The sequence below is a fragment of the Telmatherina bonti genome (genome assembly GCF_933228915.1).
Source record: "Telmatherina bonti genome assembly, chromosome: 6".
In the NCBI taxonomy this organism is placed as follows: Eukaryota; Metazoa; Chordata; class Actinopteri; order Atheriniformes; family Telmatherinidae; genus Telmatherina; species Telmatherina bonti.
In genome coordinates, this window is record NC_136624.1 from 5801412 (window position 1) to 5819917 (window position 18506).

The window sequence follows — 18506 nt, forward strand, 5'->3', positions numbered from 1 at the left end:
GTCCACAACATGTCCAGACACCAGAGCTGTGGGAGAAGGAGGGTCAATACTGATCAGAAGTTCAACATGCAGACTGGAAGCAGTGGTTTCCTCCCAGTCGGAGGTCTGGAGCTGGAGGAGGCGTAAGATGATGGTTTTATTTATTTCTAAATAACAGTTTATTCTTCATAACTGAGAAACTTTGAGACGCTTTAGTTTGGATGATGGAAAATAAACATTTTATTTCTTATTTTTTATCTGAATAAAATGATTAAAAACCTGTTTTTGTTTCAGACTTTCTGCGCAGGAATAAAAACACGAGTTGAGTTTCATCCTGTCCGACATTCAGCCACTCAGAAACATTTCATCTTCATCACCTTCTTCATCCTGAGACTGAAGATAAAAGCTGAAAGTTGCGTCCTCCCGCGTGCACCTGCGGGCTGGGCGCGCGCGCGCAGGAGGCTGAGCCTCCGCTGAACACGCCCCCGCTAGAAAAAGGTACCACCGCGCGCGAGGAGGGGAAGACGCACGCAGAGACGCAGTCTGAGCCGAGCCGAGCCGTGTTACCTGGAGCCATCAGCCCCAATGCCCCCCCCGCGGGCTCCCACGCCCCCCCCGCCAGATGAGAGCCGGAGGCGCCTGGAGCCGCTCCGCGGTCCTGTCCGCAGCCTGGAGCCCCTGCAGGGTTAACCCGCACAGCATGAGCAGGAAGAGCCGCCGCTGGGTCCACCAGGTCCTCCTCTGCGTCCTGGTCCTCTACCTGCAGATAGGGTGAGTTTGGGGGGGGGGGGGGGGGGGGGGGGGGGGGGGAGACACCTGCAGCAGCCGCACCTCTAACCCTCTCCTTCCCCGCAGGGGTCTGTCGTCGGTGGTCGCGCTGGGCGCGAGCATCATCTGCAATAAGATCCCCGGCTTGGCCCCCCGGCAGCGGACCATCTGCCAGAGCAGACCCGACGCCATCATAGTGGTCGGGGAGGGGGTCCAGATGGGGATCAGCGAATGCCAGTTCCAGTTCCGACACGGACGCTGGAACTGCTCGGCCCTGGGGGAGAGGACCGTGTTCGGGAAGGAGCTGAAAGTGGGTACGTGGCTGCAGAACACGCGGGGAGGGGGGCGACCACTGTGGGACAGAAACACGTCCTCACGTCTCGATCTGGGAAACAACCAGTGCTGCGTACTGGTGGTTGGGACGAAGACTGGGTGGAAACCATCCCGCAGGTGCTCGAAGCTGGAGGTGATGCTCGCGCTCACGCGGCTCACAGCAGCTTCTGGATTCCTGCTCCTCTGTTTCACAGTTAACCCGAGTTCTCCCTCCGCGGCAGCGCGCGCGACGCGTCCGCTCAGAGCTCAGATCCACGTGCATCACCTCCCAGAAGCTTCAGGTTGAGACAAGTTTCACATTCAGCAGCAAGTCATGCAGTTTGTTCCTCCCAGTTCAGCCAGTAGAGGCAACAAGCTGCTGCAGCATCTGGAACACGCTTAAACCACAGAACCTAACCAGGATGGGTCCAGATCAGACCGGTTCCTGACAATGGTCATGTTCTGGTTCCATGATGATGCTTTGGTTCTATGACGATGTTCGGGTTTCATGATTTAGTTCTGTTTTCATGAACAAATTCTGGTTCCATGATATTATTCTGGATTCACGATAACGTTCTGGTTCCATGATGATGATCTGGTTCCATGATGATGTTCTGGATTCATGAGAATGTTCTGGTTACATGAAGACGTTCTGGTTTCATGATGATGGTTCCATGATGATGATTCCACAATGATCTAGTTCTGATAACGTTCTCATTCCATGATGATATTCTGGTTTCATGATGATCTAGTTCCATTATGGGGTTCTGGTTCCATGATGTTGTTCTGGATTCATGATGACCTTCTGGTTCCATGATGGCGTTCTGGTTCCATGATGATCTGGTTCCATTATGGGGTTCTGGTTCCATGATGTTGTTCTGGATTCATGATGACCTTCTGGTTCCATGATGGCGTTCTGGTTCCATGATGATGTTCTGGTTCCATTATGGGGTTCTGGGTCCATGATGATGTTCTGGATTCATGATGACCTTCTGGTTCCACGATGGCATTTTGGTTTCATGATGATGTTCTGGTTTCATGATGATCTGGTTCCATAATGATGCTTTCATGATGTTCTGGTTCCATGATGGCGTTCTGGTTCCATGATTTTGTTTTGGTTCCACGATGGCGTTCTGGTTCCATGATTTTGTTCTGGTTCCAAGATGTTCTGGTTCCATGATGTTGTTCTGGATTCATGATGATGTTTTGGTTCCATGACGATGTTCTGGTTTCATGATTACCTTCTGGTTCCATGATTATGTTCTGGTTACATGAGAGCGTTCTGGTTTCATGATGATGGTTTCGTGATGATATGGTTCCATGATGATGTTCTGATTTCATGATGACCTGGTTCCATGATAATAGTTTCATGATATTCTGGTTCCATGATTTTGTTCTGGTTCCATGATGTTGTTCTGGTTCCTTGATGACAATGTGGTTCCATGATGATGTTCTAGTTCTATGATTACGTTGTGGTTCCATAATGATGTTCTGGATTCATGACAATGTTCTGGCTTCATGATTATCCTCTGGTACTATGATAATGTTCGGGTTCCATGTTGTTGTTCTGGTGTTATGATGGAATTCTGGTTCTATGATGTTTCTCTGGTTTCATGATGATGTTGTGGTTCCATGATGTTGTTCTAGTTCCATAATGATGTTCTGGTTCCATGATGGGGTTTTAGTTCTATGATTATGTTCTGGTTCCATGATGATGTTCTGGTTCCATGATGACGTTCTGGTTCCATGATGGGGTTTTAGTTCTATGATTATGTTCTGGTTCCATGATGATGTTCTGGATTCATGCCAATGTTCCGGTTTCATGATGATGTTCAGGTTCCATGATGATGTTCCGGTTTCATGGTGATGTTCTGGTTCCTTGATTATGTTCTGGATTAATGACGATGTTCCGGTTTCATGATTACCTTCTGGTTCCATGATGATGTTCTGGTTCCAAGATGTTGTTCTGGTTTTATGATAAAATTCTGGTTCCATTATGTTGTTCTGGTTTCATGATGACGTTCTGGTTCCATGATTATGTTCTGGTTACATAAAGACGTTCTGGTTTCATGATGATATGGTTCCATGATGATGTCCTGGTTCCATGATGATTTGGTTCCGTGATGATGATTCCACGATGATGGTTTCATGATGTTCTGGTTCCATAATTTTGTTCTGGCTTCATGATGATGTTCTGGTTCAATGATGTTGTTCTGGTTCTCCATGTCTGAGATTTTTTTCTGGTTCCATGAACGTTCTGTGATGATGTTCTGGTTCCATGATGATCTAGTTTCATGATGGTGTTCTGGTTCTATGATTATACTCTGGATTCATAATGATATTCTGGTTTCATGAGGATATTTTGGTTCCATGACAATGTTCTGGTTTCATGATGATGTTCAGGTTCCATGATGATGTTCCGGTTTCATGAAAAAGTTCTGGTTCCATGATGCTGTTCTGGATATATGATGACGTTCTAGTTCTATGATGATGTTCCGGTTTCATTCCGAATTTCAACCGTATTTTGGGTCTTTATTGAGTTTCTGAACCTGATCAGAAACATCTACCACAGTAAACCATCAGGACGAGACGTAATTAGATCATGAACAGGTTTAAACCACACAGTGGCTCGGATAGAAAGTTCTTCCTGATTTAGGCAGATCGGATCAGCTGAGGAGTTTAAATGATGCATTCTCTGGTTAATTATGCGTTAGAATAACATTTGACATATTTCACAGGATAATTATAAACTACATGAAACTTGTTTTTGTTTGTTCTGCTCCTGTTGCTCCGCGCCTGGCCCTGTCGCCCCGCCCCTTGTTGTGTTGCCCCGCCCCTGCAGTGTCTCTATGCTACCATTGGCTGCGTTTCGACTGATTGCAGGGTGTTGCTTCATTTCCTTCATCTGAAAGGAGCCTGGTTTTGTTTTCATGGCAGAAATCAGAGTTTCAGTCAGAATTAAAGGAACATTGTGGCAGAGATCCAGACAGAGAGCTGCTTGGGTCCAGCTGACCCGCAAACCCGTTGTTTTTTTCCACTGGACTGGAACGCTGATAACATCTTCCCAGTTGACCGGCCAGGCTGGTCCGCGCTCCCTCAGAGAGACCACATTTCTGCTGACGTCGACGTTCACATCCTCCTTTAATGCACCGTTTTTCAGACAAGGAGACGCTTCAGGAGAAACACGATCACATGAAAAATGAGGATTAAAGTAGTCGCATTTTATAACATCATCATCATTGGTTGAATCGTACCATTGGTCCTGGAAACAGTCCAGAACCAGAGAAGAAGATAGTATAGGAGGTAAAATTCTGTCAGTGTGTCCATGACCTGCAGCCCAAGCAGAACATTTTCATAATGGAACAAGAACATCTCAGTCATCATGGAACCAGAACATTTCCATCATGGAACCAGAACATCTCCATCATAGAACCAGAACATCTTTGTCGTCATGGCACCAAAACATCTCAGTTGTCATGGAACCAGAACATTTCCATCATGGAACCAGAACAGCTCCATCATAGAACTAGAACATCTTTGTCGTCATGGCACCAAAACATCTCAGTTGTCATGGAACCAGAACATTTCCATCATGGAACCAGAACAGCTCCATCATAGAACCAGAACATCTTTGTCGTCATGGCACCAAAACATCTCAGTTGTCATGGAACCAGAACATTTCCATCATGGAACCAGAACAGCTCCATCATAGAACTAGAACATCTTTGTCGTCATGGCACCAAAACATCTCAGTTGTCATGGAACCAGAACATTTCTATCATGGAACCAGAAAATCTTTGTCATCATGGAAACAGAACATCTCAGTCGTCATAGAACCAGAACATCTCCATCATGGAACCAGACCATCTTCGTGGTCATGGAACCAGCATATCTCCATCATGGAACCAGAACATCTCTATTGACATGGAACCAGAACATTTCTGTCGTGGTAGAACCACAACATCTCTATTGACATGGAACCAGAACATCTTTGTCGTCATGGAACCAGAACTTGTCCATCATCATGAAACTAGAACATTTCCGTTGTCATGGAACTAGAACATTTCTGTCATGATGGAACCAGAAGACCCCAGTCGTCATAGAACCAGAAGATCTCCGTTGACATTGCGCCAGAACATTTAAGTTTTTATGGAACCAGAACATTTCTGTCGTCATAGAACCAGAACATTTCTGTCATCACGGAACCAGAACTTGTCCATCATCATGAAGCCACAAGCAGCAGGTGTAAAAACACCTGGACGCCAGAAACAGCTGGATGGCGTGAAGGTGACGTCATCCTGCTGCAGTGACGGCGCTGGACGGACGGTAATGTTTCCTGCAGATCATCTGAAGGCAGACCTCATGGAGCCACATCTCCCTCCAGCTGGATGAATTCACAGACTCGAGTGGAAATTGTTGATAGAAACAATGTTCACCCGATGTTGTGGAAACGTTTGGAGGGAAACATCAGGTGACGACGTCTGAAAGCAGTTTTTACAGCTGAGAACAGGATCGATCTGGATTTTTCACAGTTAAACGTGTTTCAAAACGCTTTAAGTCGCAGCAAACCAGCTGATGTTCGCCCGTTTCCAGCCGAGCAGTGGTGTTGATGCAACGCTGAACGCTGAAGCTGGACGTGAACATGGCCGCCTTGAGACGTTTCATGGCTCCGTCCTGCAGGCTCCATCGGCAGTTATCTCCTGTTGGGCTGAGATTTATGTGGTGGAAATGTGTCCACGTCGGGAGGCGTGCATGCCTCTCAGCTTCACCTCCGCAGGGCGGATCCCGGCCTGACAGCTGCTGGGGGAAAAGCCAAAGCTCTCCGTCTTTTGTCTCTCACCTCGCTGCCTCATACAAAGATTACACGGCCCAATCACAGCGCAGAACCACGTCCAGTCCCAACTGAGAAGCTTTATTCAAGCGTTTTCTTCCACTGCGTGGTTCAGAGCTCCTGCTGGAGGTTATCTGCGTAACGAGAGCTTGATTAATGACGTAAACTTGGCTGTGTCATGAATCTTATGATTGGTTTGAACCAACTATGCCAGGTATGTGAGGAGGCTCGACAGCGCCTGAAAGACGGGATCCTCTTGTCTGATTAAAACTGTTTCTTTATTTCCTTTCAGGCAGCAAAGAGGCAGCATTCACCTACGCCATCATCGCTGCCGGGGTGGCCCACGCCGTCACTGCGGCCTGCACCCAGGGAAGCCTGAGCGGCTGCGGCTGCGACAAGGACAAGCAGGGCTTCTACAACCAGGAGGAGGGCTGGAAGTGGGGGGGCTGCTCTGCAGACATCCAGTATGGCCTGGGCTTCTCCAAGGTGTTCGTAGATGCACGAGAGATCAAGCAGAATGCCAGGACGCTCATGAATCTGCACAACAATGAAGTGGGACGCAAGGTACGTGCGAGTCTGACAGGAACTCGGTTCTGGGACCCAAACTGTTACAGGGACATGGCAGCCAGAGGCCAGAGGCACTGCAAGAAGCAGAACCTGCAGAAACACCAGAGTCTCATCAGGTCGTATTTTACTCCCAGTGGACGACGAACAACGTGTCGGATGCTGAAACTCAAGACGTTTTAGTGTTTGATGGAAAATACTAGAAAAACCAAACCGTTGTCATTTATTTTTCCAACGATTTGGGTTTTATCTGAGTCACAAACTCTAACGGCAAAATAAGACCTCTCTGCTCAAAGGCAAGCGTCATTTAAAAAGAAAAATCCTGGATCCTGACGGTAGGGCTGGGCGATTAATCGGATTTTAATCTTAATTGCGATCTGGGTTTTCAACGATCATAAAAAAAAAAAAATAAAAGGGTGTGATTATTTTTCTCTCTGCAGTTTCCTCTCCTGCTGTCTTCAGCTGCTAATCGAGCGTCTCTGGCGTTGCAGCGCTGTGCTGTAAACTCCTCCCACAGCCGCTTTGCTTTCATTCAGACACTGTTGCCAACTTGGAGACTTTCTCGCTAAATCTGGAGACTTTTTTTGTTAAAAGCGACAAATCTAGCAGCTTTTACTGGAGTTATTGGAGACTTTTCTGGTGTTTTGGCGACTGACTTGAAGGCACATATTGTTCTGCAGTTACTGTAAGGAAGGAGCAGCGGGAGCCTCTCCCGTCCTAAAGCACTCCCAGGCGGCCAGTCTCAGTCGGCTCCGGCTGCAGGTCAATGTAGAATAACTGCAGTAGGTTGTGGAAGTTCACCTAAACATAGTTTATACCATTGTCAGTGACAACTGGATGCATTATTTTCCTATACATAGTTCGTCGAGTTAAACTCTGTAATATCCCTCCGTTGCGGGGCGTTACCATAGCAACACGTTAACCAGCTGGTTCAGATCAGCCGTCTTTTAACAGGTGAATGAGAGAAACGCGCTGCAGCCCGACAGCGGTTGTTTGGCATAAAACGTACATCCAGGCCAACGTAAAATAGCTCCTATACTTCAGCATATTTAGCATGTGTTGTAAAAAGAAATACAAATTTGTTATAAAATATTTCCTGTGTGGGACCATGGCATAATCGGATTAAACAACTCGAAACCGTACATTAGATGGTTATAATGTACGACATGGAGTCCAGAACACCACGACGCACAGCGTTGTTTAAAAATACTGGATAATTGTGGTAAATAATAGAGATCTCAATTTCAGTCAAAATAATGGTGACTATAATTTCTGTCATAATCGAGCAGCCCACCTGGCGGTGATCTGGATCAGCCACAAAGTCTCGCCACTTGTTCCTGAGATTTGCTGAAAATCCGTCCTCATTTTTCAGTTTGTTCCTGACAGACGGACGGATGGAGAGATACATGACCTCCGCCTCGGCGTACCTGTAAACATCTGGGAGTTAGGAGACAAGACAGGGAGGAATGTTGTTCCGTTGGGCTCCACGGTGGCGTAGTGGTTAGAACTGTGGCCTCAGCAAGAAGAGGGTTCGAACAGTGGCCTTTCTGTGTGTATGCATGGGTTTTCTCTGGGTTCTCCAGCTTCCTCTCGCCATGTTAGGTAACCTAGGTGTGAGTGTGAAAGGTTGTGTGTCCTTGGTGACGTGTCCAGGTGGACCCGCCTCTCGCCCAGTGACTGCTGGGACAGACTGAACTGGACTAAGCGGTGAAGAAAATTGTTCTGTTCTGGTCTGATGCAGGATTCCAGCTGCTCTACAGGACTTTTGCCTCCATGATGCTCCAGATGTTTGTACTGGTGAAAGGTGTGGACTGCTGCAGACCAGTTCTCCTGTTCCACCATGCTGCTGGGATGATGCAGGATGTGGTTCAGCATGGTGAAATCTGCAAAGTCAAACCTCTTTAGTCTGCAGGACAGGCCGTCCAGGCTTTCCAGAAACAATTCCACATCTTTATCCAGGTTTCCACTCAGAACATTTTAAATGAGCTTTGGTCCAGAGAAGACAGCGTGTTTCTGGATCCTCTTCACATATGATGGAGCCATGAAAAGATTTCAAGCAGAGATTCATGTCTGGTCATCATCATCCAGCCTTGTCCCGGACATACAGAGATTCCTTCTGATTCTCTAGATCTAGGGCTGATATTATACATTGCAGATGGTGGGATCTTCAGAGTCAGTTAGGATCTGTCCATCTTTCCATCGGAGACTCCTGTTACTGACCTGTTGCCAGGCAACCTCATTCGCTGTTAAAAGCTCCTCCAGTTTTTACTTTTCCATCCTTTTATTGCGCCTGTTCCAACTTTTCACAGAAGTGTTTCTGCATCAGATTCAAACTCTGCTCACATTTTCCATCAGATGGTGAAATGTCTCAGCTTCAACATCTGATATGTTGTTTCTCTTCTACTGGGAAGGAAATACGACCTGATGAGGCTTCATTCATTTATTCATTCATTTTCTGAACCGCTTAATCCAATTCAGGGTTGCGGGGAAGCTGGAGCCTATCCCAGCTGGCTTCGGGCGACAGGTAGGGTACACCCTGGACAGCTCGCCAGTCCATCGCAGGATGAGGCTTTATTTAGTTTATTTACAGTCCTGGCTAGAAACTGGTTTGTAAAATAAAGCTCATCTGTCTGACATTCTACAAGAAGAACATGTGGAATAGTTTCCATCAGAAAATAATGACTCCCCCACAGAACCCAAGAAAGATGATAAACTGCAGCACATTTCCAGAGGCGGGATGGAAAAAGGGAAATGCACGCAGAATATTTGCATGTTTAAAGGATGGAAGACTTAAAAAAAAAATGTCCCGCCTCGGGAATGCAAGGTAGCGACATCTACTGGAGATTCCAGGCAGAAATCAGTGTTTTCCTGTTTACATCATCTTGCACCAGGTGTTGGAGACTGAAACCATGTGATTTACCTTTAATGTCATATGTATCCATCCATCCTTCTGTCCATCCATCCATCCGTCTGTCCATCCATCCATCTGTCTGTCCATCCATCAATCCATTCATCCGTTTATCCGTCCATCAGTCTATCCGTCCGTCCATCTATCCATCCGTCTGTCCATCCATCAATCCATCCATCCATCCATCCATTCTTCCATTTATCCGTCCATCAGTCTATCCGTCCGTCCGTCTGTCCATCCATCCATCCATCCATCCGTCTGTCCGTCCATCCATCCATCCATCCATCCATCCATCCGTCTGTCCGTCCATCCATCCATCCATCCACCCATGCATCCATCCCTCCATCCATCTATCCATCCATCCATGCGTCTGTCCGTCCATCCATCCATCCATGCGTCTGTCCATCCATCCATCCATCCGTCTGTCCGTCCATCCATCCGTCCATCCATCCATTCATCCGTTTATCCGTCCATCAGTCTATCCGTCCGTCCATCTATCCATCCGTCTGTCCATCCATCAATCCATCCATCCATCCATCCATTCTTCCATTTATCCGTCCATCAGTCTATCCGTCCGTCCGTCTGTCCATCCATCCATCCATCCATCCATCCATCCATCCGTCTGTCCGTCCATCCATCCGTCTGTCCGTCCATCCATCCATGCGTCTGTCCATCCATCCATTTATCCGTCCATCAGTCCATCCGTCTGTCCATCCATCCATCCATCCATCCGTCTGTCCATCCATCCATCCATCCATCCATCCATTCTTCCATTTATCCGTCCATCAGTCTATCCGTCCGTCCGTCTGTCCATCCATCCATCCATCCATCCATCCGTCTGTCCGTCCATCCATCCATCCATCCATCCATCCATCCATCCATCCGTCTGTCCGTCCATCCATCCATCCATCCATCCATGCATCTGTCCATCCATCCATTCATCCATTTATCCGTCCATCAGTCCATCCATCCGTCCATCCGTCTGTCCATCCATCCATCCATCCATCCATCTGTCCGTCCATCCATCCATCCATCCATTCATCCATTTATCCGTTCATCAGTCTATCCGTCCGTCCATCCGTCTGTCCATCCATCCACCCATCCATCCGTCTGTCCATCCGTCCGTCTGTTCGTCCATCCATCCATCCATCCATCCATGCGTCTGTCCGTCCATCCATCCATCCATGCGTCTGTCCGTCCATCCATCCATCCATCCGTCTGTCCGTCCATCCATCCGTCCATCCGTCTGTCCGTCCATCCATCCATCCATCCATCCATCCGTCCATGCGTCTGTCCGTCCATCCATCCATCCATCCATCCATCCATCCATCCAAGCGTCCATCCATCCATCCCTCCATCCATCTATCCATCCATCCATCCATCCATCCATGCGTCTGTCCGTCCATCCATCCATCCATGCGTCTGTCCGTCCATCCATCCATCCATGCGTCTGTCCGTCCATCCATCCATCCATGCGTCTGTCCGTCCATCCATCCATCCATGCGTCTGTCCGTCCATCCATCCATCCATGCGTCTGTCCGTCCATCCATCCATCCATCCGTCTGTCCGTCCATCCATCCGTCCATCCATCCATCCATCCATCCATCCATGCGTCTGTCCGTCCATCCATCCATCCGTCTGTCCGTCCATCCATCCGTCCATCCATCCATCCATCCGTTCGTCCGTCTGTCCATCCATCCATCCATCCATCCATCCATGCGTCTGTCCGTCCATCCATCCATCCATCCGTCTGTCCGTCCGTCCATCCGTCCGTCCATCCATCCATCTATCCATCCATCCATCCATCTGTCCGTCCATCCATCCATCCATCCATGCGTCTGTCAATCCATCCATCCATCTATCCAAGCGTCCATCCATTCATCCCTCCATCCATCTATCTATCTATCCATCCATCCATCCATCCAAGCGTCCATCCATCCATCCATCCCTCCATCCATCTATCCGTCCATCCATCCGTCCATCCATCCATCCACAGAGGAAAACCTGGAGGTTTAATGGTTCGATGTAGATAATTGGGTTTAATGTGGCGAAGCGTTAGAAACCAGTTTCTGAAGAGGCCATCTTATGTCTGTCTGTGTCAGATCATCATGTGAGGATTTCTGTCAGAGGACAGAATCCATCTGAACAGCTTCCAGGAAGTGAGACTGAAGCTTCGTTTGAGGTCTGGCTTCAGTTGCAACATGGTGCAACGTGTGAATCTCCTAATATGCACTTACTAAACTCCTACCTCTGTAATTATTGTAGCAAAGCTTTCATGTTTAATTGGAGATGATGTCAGCCTGTGTGTTTTAAGCAGCAAACTTCTGGTTTGTTGAGAAGAGTAAACAGGAGTGTGGAAGGTGCCGCAGAGGGCTTAGGTTGGCTCAGTTAGACAAACAGCAGTGGCTTCCATGGGATTGTGCTTCAGTCAGCGCAGTGAATGAACTGCTTGTCAGGTCTCTGGGGCATGACCACACTGCATCCAAGGCTTTTGACAATTATTCGCTGAGACTCCAGAAAGTCTGAGGCCACATCAGAGTGGAATAATTAAAAAGCACGGCGAGGTTTGTGAAGTGCCAGTGAGGGTTCCTGCAGGATGAAATGCTCACACAAGGTTCCTAGCCTTCACCGTGAGTTTCACAGCAGCCAGTAGGGAAGATCCCAGTGGAGAAATGTCCCCATCTGGTAGCTAACCAAACTCTTTCCTTTAGTCACCGCGGCAACTGGTAAACTAATTCTGACCTGATCATAGTTTTGCCCTCGCTGTTTTCCATTCCTGTGTAGGTATGTGACCTCTGTTTCAGAGTGTGATGCAGGTTTTTCTGCAGGAAGCAGATTAAACGGCAGCTGATTGGTCAGTGGGTCTGAAGACGACGTGGAAACAAGATGAAACGGGAGAAAAGCCAGAAAAAACTGATGAACTCTCATTTAATATTAGCAAAGTGTTCAAAAGCTCACAAGGCTCCAATGAGCCTGGGAATACAAAGGATTATATTCAATTCAGCTTTATTTATATGAGATCATTTCACAGACAACAGTCTGAATCATCAGAGCCGATTCACTGTGATCCAACTAAAACACATCCACATCGGCCCGATTCATGTTAGTGGTTCGTTCAAACCAGTCCATCAAAATAGAACCAGCACGCGGAAGGAAAACCTCCATCAGAACCAGGACCAGGAAGGAAAACCTCCATCAGAACCAGGACCAGGAAGGAAAACCTCCATCAGGACCAGCACGCGGAAGGAAAACCTCCATCAGGGCCAGGACCAGGAAGGAAAACCTCCATCAGAACCAGGACCAGGAAGGAAAACCTCCATCAGGACCAGGACCAGGAAGGAAAACCTCCATCAGAACCAGGACCAGGAAGGAAAACCTCCATCAGAACCAGGACCAGGAAGGAAAACCTCCATCAGGACCAGCACGCGGAAGGAAAACCTCCATCAGGGCCAGGACCAGGAAGGAAAACCTCCATCAGAACCAGGACCAGGAAGGAAAACCTCCATCAGGACCATGACCAGGAAGGAAAACCTCCATCAGAACCAGGACCAGGAAGGAAAACCTCCATCAGAACCAGGACCAGGAAGGAAAACCTCCATCAGAACCAGGACCAGGAAGGAAAACCTCCATCAGAACCAGGACCAGGAAGGAAAACCTCCATCAGAACCAGGACCAGGAAGGAAAACCTCCATCAGAACCAGGACCAGGAAGGAAAACCTCCATCAGGACCAGCAGCAGAAAGGAAAACCTCCATCAGGACCAGGGTAGGGACAGAAAACCTCCATCAGGACCAGGGTAGGGACAGAAAACCTCCATCAGGACGAGCTGGTTCCACTGAAAGGGGTCTGATAAGTGAAGGTTTTTATTCCTGAAGCCAAACTGGGAGCGTCTGTGGGGGTGTCTGTGGGGGTGTAATGGTTTCGATGGCCATCATGTGATAAGACAGCCATGCATGGATTTAACCTGTGTGGGACTACGACTACATCGTAAATGGAAACATCTAACGTACTTTCTCATATTAATCTAGACAACCAACGAAGAAGAAAACTGGTTCATCCGTTGGTTGATGCAGAACAACTTGTGTTTCCATCTGAGTGAAACACGGAGCTGCATCAGATCCTTCAGGTCTTCACAGTTCTTCCACGTCTGACCACCAGACATTTTTCTTGCCTATCGGCATGTTTTTACCCACAATGCCACAATGATCTGCATCAGTTAGTTTGTACCCACTTCTCCCAAACGAAGCAGACTTTCAGGGACACGCTAGCTTTTAATTCTGCCAGTGTCAGTCAGATTTCAGCTCAGTCTGTTGCATGCACACCACCAACGGACTGGACAATGAGCTTCCACAGTTTCCAGTTCCGCCTTCCTTCCGTAACTAAGAGTGAAAAATTCAGAATCATGCTTGTTTGCATCACGGTGGATCTAAAAAACTAGCGGTATTTAGACATATGCTGCTGCAGATTGTTTTTAGAGTTCGTCAAACTAAAAGTGAAGCTTTCAAAGGTTTGTTGGAAGCAGATATTTCTGTCCTGGTCATGCTGATGGAGGAATGACACCAAGCCGATCTGCCGTGCCAGACTCATGGCTGGGCTATAATTACTTGCAATTATTTCCTACACAAACATATTTATATAATAATTTATCACAGGTTGACACTCGCAGCTATATATACCAGTAATGTGATGCATTCATCAGCGAATGTGGCCTGGGCCCAGTCAAGTGCCATAACATTTGCTCCATGTTGGGGTTTTTTTTCTGTTTCAGACCACAGCCGCTCGTAGTAACAGCTGCTGGGTCTGAGGCATCCAGTAAAAAAATAAAGACTTCCTTCCTGCTTATGTTTAGTTTATAGGTGTGAAACACCTGACAGCCTACAATCCCACCTACAAGCATCCCGATCCGGAAAGAGTTCCTGCTTCCTTCAATCTTTAAAACTACTTTATAAAATCAGTGTTTTGTGGTGAGTTTTCAGGACCTGCAGACGGTGGCGTTTTGAAGCACAACCTGTCTTGTAAAAGAGTGGCACATGCATCGCTGCTAGCCATCGGGGGTGGGGGGGACATACTGAAGCAGCTCGGAGAGCTCAGGAATGCTCACATTCATCCGGAATGCCAGAAAACGTTTGTCCCAACCTGTTGAAGTATTCCTGCTATATGTCAGACGTGCGCACCTCCTTCATGCTCATTCTGAAAACACCAACAAACACGCAGGATTGTGGAGAAATGTCTGTTTCACACACCCACCAGAATAAAGTCTAAACTGGGTTTTATGTTTGTGCCAGGTTTCATTCTCATGTATTCAGCGGTTAATCATCTGATGAAGGAAACTTTAGTCAAATCAATATCATGATTGACTAAATCTACAGTAGATTTACAGTGGTGGAAAAAAGGACTAGACCAACCTTGTTTCCAAACACACGCGCCTTTAGTCGTGCCAGGCTTTAAAATTAACATGAAATTGAAGAAAACGGGTGGTTTAAGAAGTTTTTTAATGACTGGTGCTGGAAATGTTGACTAGAGGTTACATGGTAACTTATAAAGAAATATACCACCTTTATTTGGCTTTTTTAAATTTTACTGCATGACAACGTGCCAAATGATGAAGGGAAGATTAACTGTGTCTATTGGTTGATCGTTGTTGATTCCGATGTTGTGAGAAATATTCATTGCAGAATAGATAACATTTTTACCTTCAAGGACTCTGGATCTTCACCCTGAATCTGTTTCCTCCTCAGAACGTATCAGAATCAGGTGTTTGACTGGATCGTGAGGTCATCTCCACCTCTTCCTCTTTCTGTCATCGTCAGTCCGTCATGCAAACCCATCAACCAGTAGAACCTGTCTCCAGCATCCTCCATCTTTTCCACTTTTACCTGAGTATGAGGAGGGTCTGATGTTAGCGTTAGACATTTGTGCTTCTGCAGAGCAGGTTAGCAGCTTAGCTGGTGCAGCTCTTTAACTTTTCTGTGTTAATCAGACATTCTTTTAGTCATATTTTTTTTAAATTCTTTGTTTTTTTTAAATGTCTTTTATGCTTTGTTGCACTTTCTTCCCTTTGAGAACATTTGTGACCAAAAATGTCCCATAGACTTGCATTAAACTACATATTTTACTCTCACATCATTCCGTTTTGAAGCTACTCATTCTTTTACACTTTTCATTTGGAAGAAAAGTGGTGATTTTTGACATATTTACTGGATTCCAGCAGATTTTGCTGTTTCCCCGTCATATGCAGATGCAGGAAAGTCTGGTATTTTTGTTATATTATGAAGCCAAGGAACTAAAATGATTGAAATTTTGGTAATTTTAACAGGTCTGAAGTTGTTTTAAGTTATGAAAAGTAAAATAATATCAACACTGATTTGTGATGATTTTATAGCAGTAGTGAGTTTGACATTTTTGGCCATGGGGGTCACCATAGAGGGCTACATTTAAGAAGGATTGGGTTAAAAAAAAAAAACATTTGCAGTATGAACGGGTAATCAGCGCCAACCTAGCATGATATGTATGATACACACAGTTTCTGAGACATTTGGCATTACTTTATGGTCCAGACTTTGCTCAGAATCCTTTAAACACAACCTGAGTCTTGTTTTCTGTCGCTTAATGGACACCAGAAAGCAGAAGATTAAACTATAAAAGCTTTGACAAATCACATTGTAGTAAAAGCTAAATATCGAGAAAAGATTTTTGAGGATATTTAAAGGTATCTTTTTATCTGACATTTTTTGAAGGGACAAATGACGACCTCGAATTAAAAAAATTTGACTTATCTTAACATTTTCTTCATGTGTTGGGTCTTTATGGCCCCTGACGGGCGACCTGTGCAGGGTGTACCGGCCTCTCGCCCAATTATTGCAATTATCGGCTTCCAGCGACCATTAATTGGAACAAGCAAATAAGACAATAGATGGATGGATGGATGGATCTTTATGGGCTAAAATAAAGTATATGATTAATTGTTTATTATTTATTATTTATCCTTGTTGTATTGACACTTGCATTAGCTTGTTACAAACAGAGCTTCATATCGCTTCTTATCTGTTGTTTTAGCAGTGATAGTTGCTTCTCGCAGTTTACAAAAGGTCTTTCGTTTTACATTGAATATGAAACATCTACTCCATTGTTTCTCAGTTTTTGAGATTTTCTTATGTTAGCTTTGTGAGCATAAACCAGAACTAGTTGTACCATTTTTTTCAAAGGCAGATCAGATGTCGGTCTTCCTCAGTAAAGCAGGAATGAACTCCTACTTGTGCCACATTTACAATATTTCTATCTCTTTTTTTTTTAATCGATTGACAAAAGTGTTGAAATGTTTGTCATAATTTTTTGTGCTTGTAGATTAGTTTCCACTTGGCAATTGTCTGTTTTTTACTTTTCTTTATCAGAACAAAGTATTTGTTAAAAAAACAATCAAAGGTCCATGAAATGAGCCCTGTTGTCCTCCGTGTTGCAGGTTCTGGAAAAAGGGATGCATCTGGAGTGCAAGTGTCATGGCGTTTCTGGATCATGCACCACCAAGACGTGCTGGACAACTCTTCCTAAATTCCGGCAGTTGGGATACATCCTCAAAGACAAATACCACCATGCGGTTCATGTGGAGCCGGTGCGCGCTAGCCGAAACAAGCGTCCCACCTTCCTGAAGACCAAGAAGCCCCACTCCTACCACAAGCCGAAAGACACAGAGCTGGTGTACATCGAACGGTCACCGAACTACTGCGAGGCAGACCCCCTGACCGGCAGCATGGGGACGCAGGGACGCCTCTGCAACCGGACGGCTCAGCAGCCTAACAGCTGTGACCTGATGTGCTGCGGTCGGGGATACAATACGCACCAGTACTCTCGTGTTTGGCAGTGCAACTGCAAGTTCCTGTGGTGCTGCTACGTCAAGTGCAACACCTGCAGTGAGAGGACAGAGGTGTACACCTGTAAATAGAGATATTTATTAAGGATTATTTGGACGCAAAGTTAGACTGAACACCATGTGATTAATATATTACAGAATGACTTTTCTGCAGCTGTAGGGGAGGCTGCCTTGCTGTCTCGCCATTACACCAATCACTTTATTGATTATGATGATGCCTGTGGACACTGAACTCAAACCATAGGCTCATATAGATTATTTCCATTATTTGATTGTCCTTTCATGCTGCAGACTTTATTCTCTTTTATTTGTACCTGCCTACAGGTAAAATATAACTCACCTCTAACCTCCTTGTTGCTTATCTATAGATTTATAATTTATTATTGATAAAAAAAAACAAAACAACTACTGATCATACTGAAACTTCACTGTTGACTAAACCTGGTTACTTTAAAGACGTTTTACTAAAAAAAAAAGTGCACTTAAAAGCGAAAGGATTCTTGGTAAATTTTAAAACTTTTTTTTTTTCTGTTTTGGCAGAACAACTTAAACACTGGAGCTGAAAAATGAAATAAACCGGACTGAATGATAGACTGTATTTGATGCCCTGGCAGCATTAAGTTTATCAGAAGAACTACTGATTATGAACTTGGTGTAATGGTATTGTTTTCTACCCGTTTTTGTCCCACTTCCCTTCCAGTTTGCTGCTAGCTGTCAGAAAAGTTGTGGAGTTTATGACCAAACAGCCATATTAACGTTTCAAGAGAGCCACCAGGAGTAAATGCAAGCCTCCAGACATAAATTCCCCTCAATGTTGACCAATAGAATATATTTTGTAAGAGATTATTTTTATATAAATATTTCTTTTAATTTATTTTTTATGTCTGTGTACATTTAATTTTCTCTAAGAATTTCATGCTTTGTATTAACATAATTAACGGACAGAAAATGACTCACTGAAACTATGTTTTTAATGGTACCTCTCTCCATTGCTTAGAAATATAGACATATTTTTGGAAAACCTTACATAGAGCCAGAGGTTTAACATCCCCCTACAGTCTGTTCTAAAGAGCTTCTAGGACTTAGCACTGCTTCTCCAAAACCTTATTTTTTTCTAAAACAAAGCATCATTTTGGAGAAAATAGTCTGTACTGGAATGTGATCCTGCAGGAGCTGATACTATTCTCACAGAAACAAGTGCTTTTAATGTTGTGACAACACCTCCTGTACTTGAGAAACAATTTAGCTTGTAGCTTTTGGTTCAAGTCAGCTAATTAG

General features: G+C 45.5%; 1 protein-coding gene across 1 annotated transcript; it reads left to right on the forward strand.

Moving 5' to 3' along the window:
• On the forward strand, positions 1 to 17300 carry wnt7aa (wingless-type MMTV integration site family, member 7Aa; the record flags this gene model as incomplete). Its single annotated transcript, XM_079241602.1, has 5 exons — positions 1 to 122; positions 274 to 750; positions 835 to 1065; positions 6187 to 6454; positions 16821 to 17300. The coding sequence occupies exons 2-5, from the start codon at positions 602 to 604 to the stop codon at positions 17298 to 17300; spliced, it is 1128 nt and encodes a 375-aa protein (XP_079097728.1). The 5' UTR covers positions 1 to 122; positions 274 to 601.
• Positions 17301 to 18506: the final 1206 nt, after the last annotated feature.